The following is a 15,524-nucleotide window of genomic DNA, read 5'->3' as shown; positions in this document are numbered from 1 at the left end:
TATAGATTAAGAGTGTAATTAGTTATGTTTTATCTCCCCACAGAGAGACCTTCAGGCAGCAAACTAAATCCAGCACACGTGATGCCAGAGAATTTTCGAGAATGAAAGCACTCTGAAACTTCTCTGAAGAAATATGGAGCCAAGGACATCCTTGTGATTAAGGAGCCAAGTTGAATGGTGTTCTGGACATGTCAACTATTCTTTGGAATTTCACCAATGTTACCTTGAATTAACAAGTGCAAGAAAATCAGGAATGGGGTTTGGGGCACTTTGTAATCATCTCTTTAAAAATTATCTTGTTTTCATGCAGAAAATGACTCACTTGTCTTCAATTTCTACAATATAGGAGTTTCACTGTATGTTTATGATAAGTAAAAGCACTACTTAAGAGTCCCAGGTTCGATTCCGGCCAAAGGTACCTACTTCGGTTGCAGGCTCGAGATGTCTCTCTCTCTCTCCCCCTACCCCTTCCACTGTCTCTGAAAAGCAGCGGAAAAAATATCCTAGGGTGAGGATTTAAAAAAAAGATTTTTCTTTCCATACTTCTGCCTTCCCCTCTCCAACTTCAAGTGCTTTCTTTTGCCCATTGGCCCAACATGAAAATCACACAGGGACTAGGATCCAGTGTCCCCATCATCACGTTACACAGCGAAAGTCACAGACCAAATGCTAAAAGATATATGGAATAGAGCAGGTAAGAAGAGCCTGGTGATACCATGAACAGGGAAATAAAGAATCTAGGTCCCAGCTTAGTGACCATAGGCCATGCCAAGTAGCTGTTAGAGGGAAGCAAGCTAAGCAGGAAACCTGTAAATAAAGAGAACCCCAGAAAAGTTTACAAGAAGAGTACTGAGAAACACAACTGTGACCTCTATACCAGGCAGAGACCCTCTGTCCTGGAAACAAAAGAGCTCAGACTGTGGACACCAAGACTAGATAGGCTAAGCAGGGCCAAAGACTGGGCTTTCCTCACAGTAAGGGGCAGCACCCCCCAAAATAAAGGCCAAATCACACTTTTAGTTTCAGCCCTCTGTCCAAACCTTAGGACTTGATTTCTCCCCAGGCTAGTACCTCACAGTCAATCCTTTCTTGGTAAATGGCAATACAATCCACTCAGCTTTCCTATCCAGACCCTTGGGAATTGTTCTTCATTCTTGCCTCTCATGAACAGATCCTGTTGATTCTGTTCCAGAAGCACCTTTCCCCATCTGTCTGTTTCTCTCTATCACCATCCTAGTCCAAGTCACCAATAACATTTACCAGGGCTACTGGTCTCCCTGTCCTTGCCAGCTATGATCCATCCTATACCTGGCAGCCAGAGTACTCTTTATAAAAATATATACTCCCTACTTAAAAACCTTCCAACCAGTGGTGAGTATATGAAAAAATCAAAACCCTTGTGCACTGCTGGTGGGAATGTAAAAAGTGATTGAATCTCTGTGGAAAATAGGTTGGCTATTCTTGGAAAAATAAACGTAAGATTTACATATGACCCACTAATTCCACTATTAGGTATATGCCGAAAACAACTGAAAACAGATATTCAAACAAACTCTGTATATTAGTGTTCATAGCAACACTGTTCACAATAACCAAAAGGTATAAGCAGCCATAGAAAGGAATGAAGTACTCATACATGTCACAATGTGGCTCATCCTTGAATTACGTTCAGTGAGCAAAGCCAAACACAAAATATCACATATTATACAAACAATTCAGTTCATATGACATATTCAGAATAGCTATATGCAGAGAAACAGAATACAAAGAAAAAGAGAGAGAAGACTCAAGTTACTCAATCAGAAATAAAAGAGGGGAAAATTTAAAAAAGAAATGAAAGAGGGAATATTACTATCAATCTTAAGAGAAATAAAAGGATTACGAAAGAATACTATGCCCCCAGCCGGGCACTGGCTCAGCAGCTGAGCACTGACCTAGGATCCAGGAGATTGTGGTTTGATTCCCAGTCACGGCACATGCCCAGGTTGCAGGCTCAATCCCCAGCAGGGGGTGTGCAGGAGGCAACCGACCAATGACAATTCTCTCATCATTGATGTTTCTCTCTCTCCCCCTCTCCCTTCCTCTCTCTGAAATCAATAAAAGATGTATTTTAAACAGGGTGGGGGGAAAAGAGGTCCAGAGGGAAATCCTCAGGTAAAATATGAGAATAAAGTGAGATCAGCAGGTGAAACAATGTCATCAAACTATAACGTCAGAAAGATCTAGAGCAGTTTTTCCCAAGCGAATGGTTCTATCTTCCCCGCCCCTTCAGTCTAATTCCCAGGGTTTGGAGGGGAAAACCAGAGAAGTTAGCAGTATCCACAGCAGAAACTGGGTTGGGCAACACTTAACACAGATACTTTAGAGAAAATCCCTTGAAACACTAACCAAGAAAGGAATGATATAAATGTAGAGACTGATGGACCACTTTAGTTTAGGTAAATTTAATTATTCTAAAGGCTATTCATGTGGCAGAAGAGAGATGTGTTTTCCGTTTGACATCCAGTTGCTTCACCATTTGCAGCTTGTCTTCAAAGCTTCATGGCCTCTTTCATCAGTGACCAGTCATAACTCACTTCCTGTTGGGAAGGACTGCTCACATCAACTCTGATGTCATTGCTCAAGTGAGCAATCTGCTGAGGAGCCCTTCAGAGTGGTCCTGCAGATAGCATGTCCTCTAAGTGTCTGAGAGCTGGCGGAGGTAATCTGAAAGAAAACCAGTCGGGGGAAGGCAAGGTAACCAAGACTGTACCACAGGGATATAACGTGGAGCCTCCAGAAGAGAGGCCACCACAAGGGACCTGATGGAGGTGACAGGCCAGCAGAGACTGCATGGTTCCTGTATGCCCCCAATCCTGGGAGGAAGAGACGTCTGATGCAATGGTAATGCATATAATTTTAAAAGTCCAAAATAAGTTAGTCTCAAACAGCCACTTCTTCTCTCTTGGGAGATGGCTCCACCCCAGCTCCAACCATGATGAGTTCAGGTATGAGCTGCCCATCACAGACCCTGCCATTCTACCTCCAGGGGTAAGCTGTAATCCAGGCTGGACCAATCAAATCCTTCCGTATGGCCAAAATTTGGTGAGAAAGGCTCTCTTTCATCTCTAATTAAGAGCTAAAAGCATGTGACCCCAAAGGTACCAGTGGCCTCATTTCTTACCATGAGAACAAGTCAGTCCATTAGTAAATATTTACTGAGTGCCTATTATGTTCTAGGAATAGTCCTAGGTGCTGGAGATACTAAGATGAGCAAAAAAGACATTTTCCCTGACCTCAAAGGAGCTTTCAGGAAAAAACAGACAATAATATGTAAAGAAACAGACAATAATGATTTCAGACACTGAAAAGTGCTATGAAGATAAAATGCGCTAATGTGGTCAACACTGACAGGAGCAAGGCACAGGGAAGATGCTCTAGTACTACAGTGGCCAGAGAAGGCCTCTCAAAGCAGTGACATTTGAGAGAGAACCTGAAGGTTTTTGTTTTTGTTTTTTATTTTATTTTATTGTTTCCATCACCAGTTATCCCCTCTATGCCCTCTTCCACCTCCACCCACACTCCACCCTCCGCAATCACCACACTGCTGTCAGAACCTGAAGGTTTCAAAGAATGCAGCCAGGCAAAGATCAAGAGCCTCCCAAGCAACACAGCATGTACAAAGTCCTTGACACTAAACTAGGTGTGAGGGACAAAAAGGAGGCTACCAAGGCTGGAAGAGGGGGAATAAGAAGAGTGGAGGGAACGAGAGGTCGCAAAGGTAGCTGGGACAGATCATATAAGGCCTTGCATTTCATGCTGGCTCCAAGGGGAAGCCACTGGAGGGCTTAAGCAGAGGAGTAAGTAATCTGATCTAGAAAGATCACACTGCCTACTGTGGGACAGACAGGCTAGCGGAGAACAAGAATGGAAGCCTCTGGAATTCTCATGCACGGCTGGTGGGAGTGTAAAATGGTACCATCACTTCGGCTATTTCTTTTTTAATCCTCACCCAAAGATATGCTTAGAGGAAGGGGGAGAGAGAGGGAGAGAGAAACTGATATGAGAGAGAAACATCAATCAGTTGCCTTCATTATGCACCCCAACCAAAGATCGAACCCACAACCTTTCGGGGCACAGGAAGACACTCAACCAACTGAGCCACTCTGGCCAGGCTCCAATATTTCTGTTATACAAACCATATGGCCCAGCAACTCCAAGCCATATACCCAACAGAAATGAGTATGTATATGCACTAAAACACAGTATAGGCCCAACCAGGCGTGGCTCAGCGGTTGAGCATCGACCTAGGATCCAGGAGATTGCAGTTCGATTCCCCATCAGGGCACATGCCTGGGTTGTGGGCTTGATCCCCAGTTGGGGGCATGCAGTAGGCAGCCAATCAATGATTCTCTCATCATTGATGCTTCTATCTCTCCCTCTCCCTTCCTCTCTCTGAAATCAGTAAAGATATATATTTAAAAAAAAAAAAAAATTCAGTACAGAAACATTCATAGCAATTCTATTCATAATAGCTCCAAACTGGAACCAAAATGGCCAACCAACGTACAATGCACAAATAAATTGTGGTATATTCAGACAATATGGAGTAAATACAAGGGTGGGCAAAAAAGTAGGCTTACAGTTGTGGATATGCAAAACACAGAGTTAATAATCATAACCTGCAGGTCTTTTTCCATACGAACAACTGTAAACCTACTTTTGCCCACCCCTGTACAATCATGGATAAACTGCACAACCTAAGCTTGAGGGAAAGAAGACAGGCACCAAAAATATATACTGTATGATTCAATTGTATAACAATAAAAAACAGGCAAAACTAAACTATGGTACTAGAAATCAGGATTCAAGGAAACTGGTAGGGACATAGGGGGCTATCTAGGGTTCTGAAAATATTGTTTCTTGATCTAGGTGTTAGTTACATGGGTAGGTTCACATTATAATTCATCAAGTAGTACGCTTATAGTGTGGCAATTTTCTACATTTATGATATACTTCAATAAAATAATTCTATTTTAAAATATAGACGCAGAAGACCAGTGAAGAGGATACTGCAGTCTCCCAGCCAAGAAATTATGGTGGATTGAAGACGAAAAGAAATGGTCAGGTTCAACATATACTCCATAAGAAAAGCTGAAACAGACTGTGGGTAGGAGTACAAGAAAGCAAGTATCTAGGATGATTCCTAGATTTCTGGCTTAAGCAACTCGGTGGTGACATTTACTGACATGGAGAAATCTTGATAAGATAAAAATTGCAGGAAAGCAGGAAGAATTCATTCCATTTTGGCTGCATTAAGTTTAAGGTGCAAGAAAAAAAGGAGATAAGTACAAATCTCTTGAGAAGATGGGAAGGGATGGAAGAGAAGGCACAAGAAGCAGCACTGACAGAAGATGCAGAAGCTTCCTACAGCGTGCCAGGCAAGCAGGCTGGTGTGGCTCAGTGGTTGAGTGTCGCTCCATGAACCAGGAGGTCACAGGTTCAATTTCCAGTCAGGGCACAATCCCAGGTTGTGGGCTCGATCCCCAGTAGGGGGTGTGCGGGAGGCAGCCAATCAACGTTTCTCATCAGTGTTTCTATCTCTCTATCACTCTCCCTTCCCCTCTCTCTAAAAAAAAAAAATCAGTAAGAAAAAACAAAAAACAGAGTGCCAGGCGAGCGGACAGCATGATGGGTAGAGATGGGAATGAGCTGGTGGACATAATGACGACACAATGAGGTTTCATCTGACTGTATCTATCTTCTTTATGAAATATAAGGCAGACATCAGCTGAGATTAGGGATAGGCAGATGAAGATTTAAGAAGAGAGTGGGAAAGTCAATTTACTAGGGAAATATGGGGTCAGGATTTCAGGGCCATGCTCAGTGCTCATTTTTTTGTGGTCATGAATTTCAACTGCGTGCAGTCAATTTATGTGGAAGAGGCTATTCCTTACCCCCCAACATTTCTCCTCTTCTCCCTCAGGAACAAAACTCCCAATTTTTAACTGGACACGCGGTCATTCAGAATGAAGAGGACACTCCGCAGACTCTGAAGCTTGGTGTGCTGTTACTGTGGTAGAGAGCATGCGGAGCAGCTGCGCTCCTGAGATGAAGAGGGCATGCCCTTCCCCTTTCTTCTTTGTCCTTCCGCTCCCTGGGTATGGAGGCGGCCAGAGCAGCCTCTTGGATCATGGAGGTGACCTTAAAAGCCGAGGCCACACATGGAAAAACAGAAGGACCCATGAAGACAGCACAACCACCAGTCCTGGGCCTTCCTTACCTAGACTTTTATGAGAAAGAGAACGCTTAGCTCATTTAAGCCACTATATTTTGAGTTTTCAATCACCATCATCTGACCTAATCTCTATAATCTACAGAGATTAACTTTGTGCCTTTCCCCAGCAATGTTCAGCTGACAGGGTGCAGATGCAGAGGAGAGAGAGATAAGACAGTGAAATTCATGAGGGAGTGGCTCCAGCATAGCCCGGAGTCTCTAAGTGAAGACAAATGAGAACAGCAGAGATGAGCAACAGAGAAAGAGCAGCAGGACCCTGGCTCCACGGCTCCTGCTTCAGTTTAACCCTCCCACTAAATCTCTCTTGTGGGGCTTATGTCACTTGGGAATAAAAGAGAGTACCAAGTAATACAGCATAACTGTCTACCTTCTTAACAAATGGAATTTTTCCATTTTACAAAAGAGTATCACCTAATACTACAACCGAACCCACCAACCTCATTCCTTTTATTGTTTAATATGTTTGTATTGATTTCAAGGCCATGCTCAGTGCTCATTTGAGTTTTGTGGTCATGAATTTCTTCTGTAATAAGAAGAAGGGAGAGGGTAGGGAGAGGGATAGAGAGACAGAAACATCGATGAAAGAGAAACATCAACTGGCTGCCTCCTGCACGCCCCCTACTGGGGATCGAGCCCACAACCCAAGCATGTGCCCTGACCAGGAACCAAAATGGTGACCTCCTGGTTCCTGGGTCGACGTTCAACCACTGAGCCACACTACCGGGCTCTCATTCTTTTTTTCAAGTACCCCTTAGCTACAGTGTAAAGAAAGGAGGAGGAGGTATGGGGGAGCAACTAAAAATTAAAGAAATGAACATTCAGAAGAGAGAGAAATAAAAAATAAGACAGTGTCCAGGCCTGGCCGGGCGTGGCTCAGTGGTTAAAGCGTCGACCTAGGATCCAGGCGATCAGGGTTCGATTCCCGGTCAGGGCACATGCCCAGGTTGCGGGCTGCAGCCGATCAATGACTCTCTCATCACTGATGTTTCTAACTCTCTCTCTCCCTCTCCTTTCCTCTCTCTGAAATCAATAAAGATATATTAAAAAAAAAAAAAAAAAAAAGTGTCCAAAACAAAAATAACAAGTGGAGAAGCCTATGAGAGACTGTTTCTAGATCAATCACATTGCTGCCTAGTAGGAATTAGTCCACTTAGAAAATTCCTAGGTAATATTTAAGTAAGACAATCCCCAGTCAGGACAAGGACAGAAGGGAGTGGGATCATAAACTCATCAACCAACTAACTGATTGTGTTGTAAGTTTTTGTCAAATGGACAGAACAGAAAAAGTTGTGTTGGTAAAAAACTTCCAGGCCAATCCAAAAAAGTTATGTGCCGGGGGGCCCCCCGAAGCTGCAAGCCATGGACCATGGCTCCCATGAATTAAGACAGAGGTGACAGTAAAAGCAAGTACAGAAAGCAGAGTAAAGAGTAAGGCACTAAAATAGTAAGAAAACAAAACACTGATCAACACAAGCAGAAAAAGAAATACCTCTCTCCACCCCTCTCTTTTGCAGATGTTCCAGAGCTCAGTGTTGGAGAAGCAGCCTTGCTCCTGCCTACCTCACCAGTGTGCATCCTGCCAGCCTCTGGTTCTAGGGCAAAGTAGACAGAAGGACCAGAAGGAAAGGAAAATGGCAATGGGGATATTCCTCCTTTCTTCTCTCCTTCCTTTACTTTCTTCTTTCTTCCTTTTCTTTGTAAAGTAAAGGAAGGAGAGAAGAAAGGAGGACTGTCCCCAGTGAAAGGGGGAAAAAGAAGAAAGGGGAAATCCCAGTCATTCAGCTAGATCTGCTAGGCCAGGGAAGGGACCCAGGAAACTGGAGCACATTTAAGTTAGGGATGCCTGGAGCATCAGAGACCTCGAAAGGCATTCTGACTCTGACAGAACTATCAGAAAGACTAAATAGTACAATGGTTAAAAATGTGGACTCAGAATCTGGGCTGCCTCAGTTCAAATCCCTATGTTACCACTTGCTGGGTGTGTGACCCACTTAAATTCCTGGTGCTTCAGAGAACTATCAAACTCACTAAAAGTCACTTATACTTCCTGGCCTCTCTACAGCAAGAAACTATATGCTACCATGTACTCCAACCTCACCAAATTCCCCAAAAGAGAAGAAAAACAAGAAGGTATTAGTTAGAAACAGTCTAAGATTTAATTCAAAGTGCCCTTCCATTGTTTAGACTGAGAAGAGATTTTTATTTTACTAAAGAATTTCTCCAGGAAAAAATGTCATGCCCCCAAATTATCCAATCCAACACCCCAGTTAGTAATGCAAACCAAAAGCCCCAAAGGACACCTTACCTTCACCAGCACATAATCCCCAGGATGAGCTCTGACCCTGAGCCCAGAGTTAGTGACATCCTCCATCTCTACATCAGGGAATATCACCTTAAGGTTTCCATCATTCCGGCCACACAGGTCAGTGGGAGAGCGTTTACTGAGCTGCAGAAAGAACAAAGGAGACTGTATAAACCTGTCACAGTCATGAGTTCTCGGAAGGCAGAAATTATGACTTCTCTGTCTCAGACCCCCAAGGATCTTACTCACAGAGCTTTCCTTAACCAAGGAATCTCTGGAGAAGACTACATGTTTACCACTGCTCCACCCAAGGGCAACACATGTCACACAACAGAAATTCAATGAAGTTTTGCTGACTCTACGATAGTGAATGACTCAGTCAATGAGTCTTTGATTACAGAATTCCCTTCAACAGGAAGATGCCTCAAACAGGACTGAAACCAAGGACATATGGGTGATGCACTTCACAAACCAACTTTCACTTTATCCAGTTTCATAGTAATCACTCAGGGATGTTCCAGGGTTGTCTACCTGGGTTACCTGCCCCTAAAGAATAGGTAGACTTGAAGCCACAGTCTCCATCACAGATGCAGAAGGCAACAGAATAATACAACCAGAATGATGGAATTCATTTCTAGGATATACACAAGTCTTTTTCTTACAGCTATGATGAAGTGACAAGAACCAAATTTATCCTCAAGCCTTAAGTAACCAGGAAACTGGACAAAAGGTATAAAATAACTATTTTCAGCCTGGCCGGGTGTGGCTCAGCAGTTGAGCATCGGCGTAGGATCCAGGCGATCAGGGTTCGATTCCCGGTCAGGGCACATGCCCGAGTTGCGGGCTTGATCCCCAGTTGGGGGCATGCAGGAGGCAGCAATGACTCTCTCATCATTAATGTTTCTATCTCTCTCTCTTTCCTTTCCTCTCTCTGAAATCAATAAAGATATATTTTAAAAAATAAAAATAAATAAATAAAATATTTTTGGATTTTGGACAACAGAAATCATGTAAGACTATAATTCCCAAAAGAAGGAAAACAATGAGATGAGCCTTCCAGCCACTGCTGCATTTTGCCAGAAGGCACACTCCAGACAGAGTATACAAAGCAAGGAGGGAGATTTCAAGGCAGAGACCCAGAAACAAACACCTTGTGGCTGGCTTCAGACCACACCAGAGCACCACCCAATTAGCTCCACAAATAACACATGCAAAGGGTAAACTGAGGCACCAGAGCCCTGCTACAACGAATTCTACTCTGTGGGGTCAGCCCCCTCACTACAGCTCACCTGCTATAGTCACAGCCAGTTCTCACAGTCAGGCTGAAGGTCAATCCCACCCACTGATGTGCCAACAGCAATCAAGGCTCAACTACAACCGGAGGGCACACACAACCCACACAATAGACACCTCTGGGGCACCTGGCCTCCCAGCCAAGGGAATCTGCACCACTGAGCCCCACAGGACACCTACTACATAAGGCCACCGTGACAAGATGGAGAGATGCAGTTGATCTAGAAAAACACACAGGGAGGCAGCCAAACACACAGGGAGGACACAAACAAACGTATCCCAAATGAAGGAGCAGGACAAAACTCCAGAAAAAGAACGAAATGAAATGGAAGCAGGCGATCTACCAGATGATGGCAGTGAACGCACGGACACCCGAAATCAAAAGCAACAACTACAACAGCTAAAAATAAAAAAACACAGGAAATACTTCGGTGTAATCTAACAAAACATGTACAGGACTGTACGTTGACAACTATAAAAACTGAAAAAGGAATGAAAGAAAATCTAAATAAAGGGAGACACACTGCGTTACAAAAAACAAACAGAATATATGTAGATACACATGGTCTCACCCCCTCCACCAGCACCAGCTGGGAACAGCCCACGAACATCTGGTTGGCTTTTGTTGCTTCTTCTCGGAAGACAGTGATAAGTTCCTCCAAACGCCTTAATTTCACCTCTTCCAGGACATCATCCTTCAGCCTGTGATATGCCCGTGTCTTCTATAAAGAAGAAGAAATGGAGGTCACCAAGGACCTACAGAAGCCATCTTGAGGCACAGCAGGGGACCATGTCCATTCCACCTGTAAGGTACAGACATACGTACAGGAAACCCGAGCCACACCGTGGGGATTCTCTAGTTCTGCGAGCCTTCCAAGAGAAAAAGGTAGCTATGCAGTGAAGTCACCATTTTTGCAAGGGCTAAATTTTAAATTTAGCACATGAAAATCATAGACTCAAAATTGTTCTTGACGTTTTTACAGAATGTCCTAACAATAAAGGTTACATTTGTACATATACTAACTCATGTGCCAGGTTACTAAGCCACATGGTTTTTATAAAGTCACAAGATGCAAAGCAGCTTAAATGTTTATCAATAGGTAACTAGTAAAACAAATTATTGTTTATTCACACAACAGAATATTACACAGCTGTTTAAAAGAATGAGATAGCTTTATATATACTGATATAACTGCTCTCCAAAGTATACTTTAATTTTTAAAGATTTTTTTTTAATTGATTTTTAGAGAGAGGAAGGGAGAGGGGGAGAGAGAGACATCGATGTGAGAGAGAAACATCGATCCATTGCCTCCTATATGCACCCTGACTGAGGATCAAGCCTGTAACCCGGCATGTGCCCTGACCAGGAATCAAACTGGCAACTTTGTGGTGCACAGGGCCACACCCAACTGAGCCACACCAGCCAGGGCTCCAAAATATACTCTTAACAGAAATAAGCAAGGTACAAATGAACCTGTATAATAACTTTGGGGTAGAAAGAATACATCTAAATATGTTTTAAACACATGAAATATCTCTGGAAGGTTGCAGAAGAAACTGCTAAGAGCAGCTGCCTTCAATGAAGGAACTGAAAAGCTAGGCAACCTGGGAAGAAGTAAGAACTACTCACTGCATATGATTTTGATCTTTTGAATTTTATACCATGAGCATATATTACCTAGTCCAAAAAAAAAAAGAAAAGAAAAGTTATCCTTGGCCAGCAAGTGTGGCTCAGTTGGTTGGGCAGCATCCCGGGCACTGAAGGTTGCCAGTTCAATTCCCAGTCAGGGTACATGCCTGGGTTGTGGACTTGATCGCTTGTAGGGGGTGTGCAGGAGGCAGCTGATGGATGTTTCTCGTTCTCCCTCTCCCTTCCTCTCTCTCTAAAAATCAATAAACTATTCTTTCAAAAAAAGAAAATTTATCCTTGTAAAGCCTTTACATTATCCAATACCACGGTATGCACACATTTATACGCACATGCACACACACGATCATAACACAGTGGGAGAACCACTGAGCCAGACAAAAGTATAGAGTAAGAGAAAAATCAACACCCCAAAGTCTGAGCATTCAAATCAATCTCCCTTTGACAGAACTACAAAATCCAGAGAGACACATGGAGGATAGGTAGGGATCCTAAAGTAGAATTCTCCCACAGGGTTTACTCTATTCTGTTCTGTCTTACTAACAACAGCTTACCTCCATGGTACACCTACCATTCCAAAGCACTGTTCTAAGTGCTTTATACATATTATCATACTAACCCTCAAAACAACCTGAGGTTGATGCTAATGTTATCCCCATGTCACAAATGAAGAAACAAAGAACCTTTCCCAAGGTCACACAGTTATTAAATGGGAGAAGAGCAATTTAAGTGCTTGCTTTCATCTACTAGGCTACTTGATTAAGTCTCTATAACCTTAGCCCCAACACAGGAATTCGATCCCAAAGTGAATACTCACTTTGCCCAGTGCCCACAGAACATGCTTCCACACACACTGAAAACCCAAATCTAGCATTACAAAGAGTTCCTACGGCATGTTTGTGATGTTTGTGGAAAATAAGCAAAATGGAACCCAACGGCTCCTCCAAAGCTTCATCCCTAAAATAATTCGGTAAGAGACATGAATATACACACTGGCCCACTTACACTGCCTGCAGAACACTAAGCAGTGGGCTTTAAAAGACATGAATAAGCTCGATTGATGGCAGCTGAGCTGACAGTGACTAAGGTCACACGTTCATTCATTCATCGCTCAGCTTTCCTGAGCCCATGGCCACAGAGGCTCCTTAGCCTCCAGCCCAAACACAAGGCAAGTTACTCCCAAGGTGACTATGGGGGTAAAAAATGACCTAGACAATTCATTCCTACCATCAAGAAAAAGGCAGCAGAGCAGGACTATGCCCTCTCCAGGACATACATTGTTCTCCATTTCCTTCCTTAACTCCTTCTGCATTGTTTACCTGAGAGTCTGTATTATAGGAGAAACTCCAAAGTGGGTATCAGTGGGTTCACTTGCCCTATAAAAATGGAAACTCAAAATCACTGAGGATGGCCTGGGTGGGTGACAAGGAGCCTCTGTAAACAAATTGCATCTGCAGGCCAAAAAAGAAGTTCTGCATGTTGAGAAATGATTTCAGATTTCTTGTGAAGCGAACAATGTTTCTCCCTCCACATTCAAATTCTAAACAACCTAAATGTAATATAACATATTCTAATAAAGAGAAACCTTGGCACAGGTCATTATTTTTCATCTCCAATTGCTGAATTACGTAAAATAGCAGACAGGTGGATTAGAAAAAAAGAAATGAATGGTAAGATCCTTGTGGTTTCTCAAGGACTGCCTTGCTCCAACTTCCTTTTCTTCCTAGTTATCTACAACGAACCCCAGACTGGTCAGAAATGATGCCAGTCTCAGCAGAGAAGTAGTCCCTCCCTCTCCCAGAGCTCACCTGTCTCATACTGTAGGCAAAGAGGAAGCCCGTGTTGTACTGAACTTCCTGAAGCAAAGTCATTGTCTGGAGGTGATCTTCCTCTGTCTCACCACAAAAGCCAGCAATGAAATCACTGCTGAGACTCACACCTGCGACACACAACAAATGACAAAGGACAGCATATGCTCACTGCTTACTTTCAAGAGAGGCCTTATGCACTTGTAGGACACAGAGCAAGGGATAGCAACTGTAAGGCCTTTCTTAGAGCTATTCAGCCCATGCACTAGTGTAACAGAACAGTCACTGTAGAGCAAGGGGGGATAGGCCTGCTTATCTACAATGTTCCCATGCCAGAGCCCGGCTTCTCAGTCTACATTTCCCTCAGTACTAGAAAAGGTATTTTCACTTCAAATGTGGGATTTAGGAGCACAGTAGGAGCCCACATTTTCAAACTGGTCCTACTTTTACTGGAAAAAACCTTGCAGTGCCCCATACAAATATACTTTTGAAGTTAGTTTAACACAATGTTCATTTAAAATAGTAACAATAACTACTATTTACTGAATACTTACGAAGTCCTATACTTTACTATTTAATTTAACCTATTTAATTATCCCAAAAATCCAATGAGGTGAGGACTATTAACTGCAATTATAGATGAGGAAACTGCAGCACAGAGAACCTCCATACTATCCTGTCCCATCAAAATGAAAGGATTTATGCATAATACAAATTACAATCATTAGAAATGTGGACAAAATGTAGACACTGCCAACCAAATCTAAACTAAAAGACTACAGAGTAACTGTATTAGGAGGAAAGAAAAAGGGTTAAGATAAATAGGAAAGGAACTACCTCTAGGGTTAAGATAAATAGGAAAGGAACTACCTCTAAGTACATATTTTTAAAGATATCAATTGTCCCCAAATCAGAACTAATTTAGACCTAATGTAACTTTGCCAACTAACAAGAAAAAACAAGGTCTCTCCCATATGTGCAGAAACACAAAAACTGTAGAAAATGTATCTCTTTAGCCTTGAGGCCAGAAGCTGATCTACATTTCTGAATATTTCTAGCAAGACCAGAACATTAAAATATCAGAAAGAAGTAAAAAGAAAGAAAGAGCCCTGGCTGGTGTGGCTCAGTTGGTTGGAGCGTCGTCCCATACACCGAAAGGTCATGTGGTCGATTTCCGGTCAGGGCACATACCTGGGTTACGAGTTCAGTCCCAAGTTGGGGCACATATGAGAGGCAGCTGACTGATGTTTCTCTCTCACATCAATGTTTCTCTTTCTCTCTCTCTCCCCCCTTCCTCTCAAAAAAGAGAGACACAAATGAAGAGAAGCAAAAGAAGTGTAAAAGGTGTCGCAAGGTACTGCCACAGGTGTTGCCTATATCTGACCAAGACTGTGGTCACTGTAAGGTGGTCAGCAGAATACATTTCTTAACTGTACCTGGAATAGACTCTCTGATATGATGAATTAACTCCACATAAGCTTCTCTTGAATAGCTGCAATATAGACCAAAAAGAAAAGACTTAGATGAACCAATCTTCTTTAAATGATCTAAAAGGATAACACTGTGAACTACCACATGTAATCCCTTCTCACTCACACAGTACAACAGGTTAAAGTATCCAAAAGATCTCTTATGATCCAAATCCTATACTATAACCTAACTTAGGGCCTATGAACTTTTAGTTCAAGAACATAAATTATTTTAAATAGCCTTCTGCATTTAGCTAATAATGAAGATAGATTAAACATTCAAAAGGATCTAGGTGACTTTTTATATGCCCTTCTGGTCCCAAGATTATGGCCAGAGGAATATCAAGGTTACCAAGAATAATTTGGAGGTTGCCAAGAATTTGTTTTGAAGTGTTTTCAAGTCTGACTGAGAACTCTGAAATTTGAGGGGGGTGGGGAGGAAAAAAATAAAAATAAAAATAAAAGGATTTCTAAAACTCTTTGTCAATGTCAAAAACAGTAGTTCCATATGGCTTGCCATCTGTCACATTCTCCTTTCAATCTTATCTCTGAAACATTTATTATTCCCAAAGTAGGTGAACACATAGAGCTACACTTAAATTCCAAGACCTAAAAAACTTTAATGTTAAAATCTCAGTGTTCCACATAGTAGGTACATAATAAAAAAAACATGCTAAACAAATGAAATGAGTGACTCAGTCCTTAGTCTATACTTAGTGAACAAAAG

The 15,524-nt window shown here is 42.4% G+C and overlaps 1 protein-coding gene across 2 annotated transcripts in view; it reads right to left on the bottom strand.

Moving 5' to 3' along the window:
* The window catches only part of CDK5RAP1 (CDK5RAP1 mitochondrial tRNA methylthiotransferase), a 170,519-nt gene that overhangs the window by 141,059 nt on the left and 13,936 nt on the right, over positions 1 to 15,524 (bottom strand). Inside the window, exons 9-13 of one of the 2 annotated variants that reach the window (XM_016200643.2) lie at positions 14,765 to 14,820; positions 13,329 to 13,459; positions 10,445 to 10,594; positions 8,583 to 8,723; positions 102 to 2,706 (exon numbers count right to left, since the gene is read on the bottom strand). In XM_016200643.2, coding sequence (XP_016056129.2) covers positions 2,614 to 2,706; positions 8,583 to 8,723; positions 10,445 to 10,594; positions 13,329 to 13,459; positions 14,765 to 14,820 — 571 coding nt within the window. In that variant the 3' untranslated portion in view covers positions 102 to 2,613. Of the gene's footprint in view, positions 1 to 101; positions 2,707 to 8,582; positions 8,724 to 10,444; positions 10,595 to 13,328; positions 13,460 to 14,764; positions 14,821 to 15,524 lie in introns of those variants that run through there. The other variant, XM_087818794.1, reaches the window with a different exon arrangement.

Source organism: Miniopterus natalensis, chromosome 7 (assembly GCF_054644295.1).
Source record: "Miniopterus natalensis isolate mMinNat1 chromosome 7, mMinNat1.hap1, whole genome shotgun sequence".
NCBI lineage: Eukaryota > Metazoa > Chordata > Mammalia > Chiroptera > Miniopteridae > Miniopterus > Miniopterus natalensis.
Note: the sequence above shows the minus strand (reverse complement) of the source record. Positions and strands in the feature narration are given on the sequence as shown.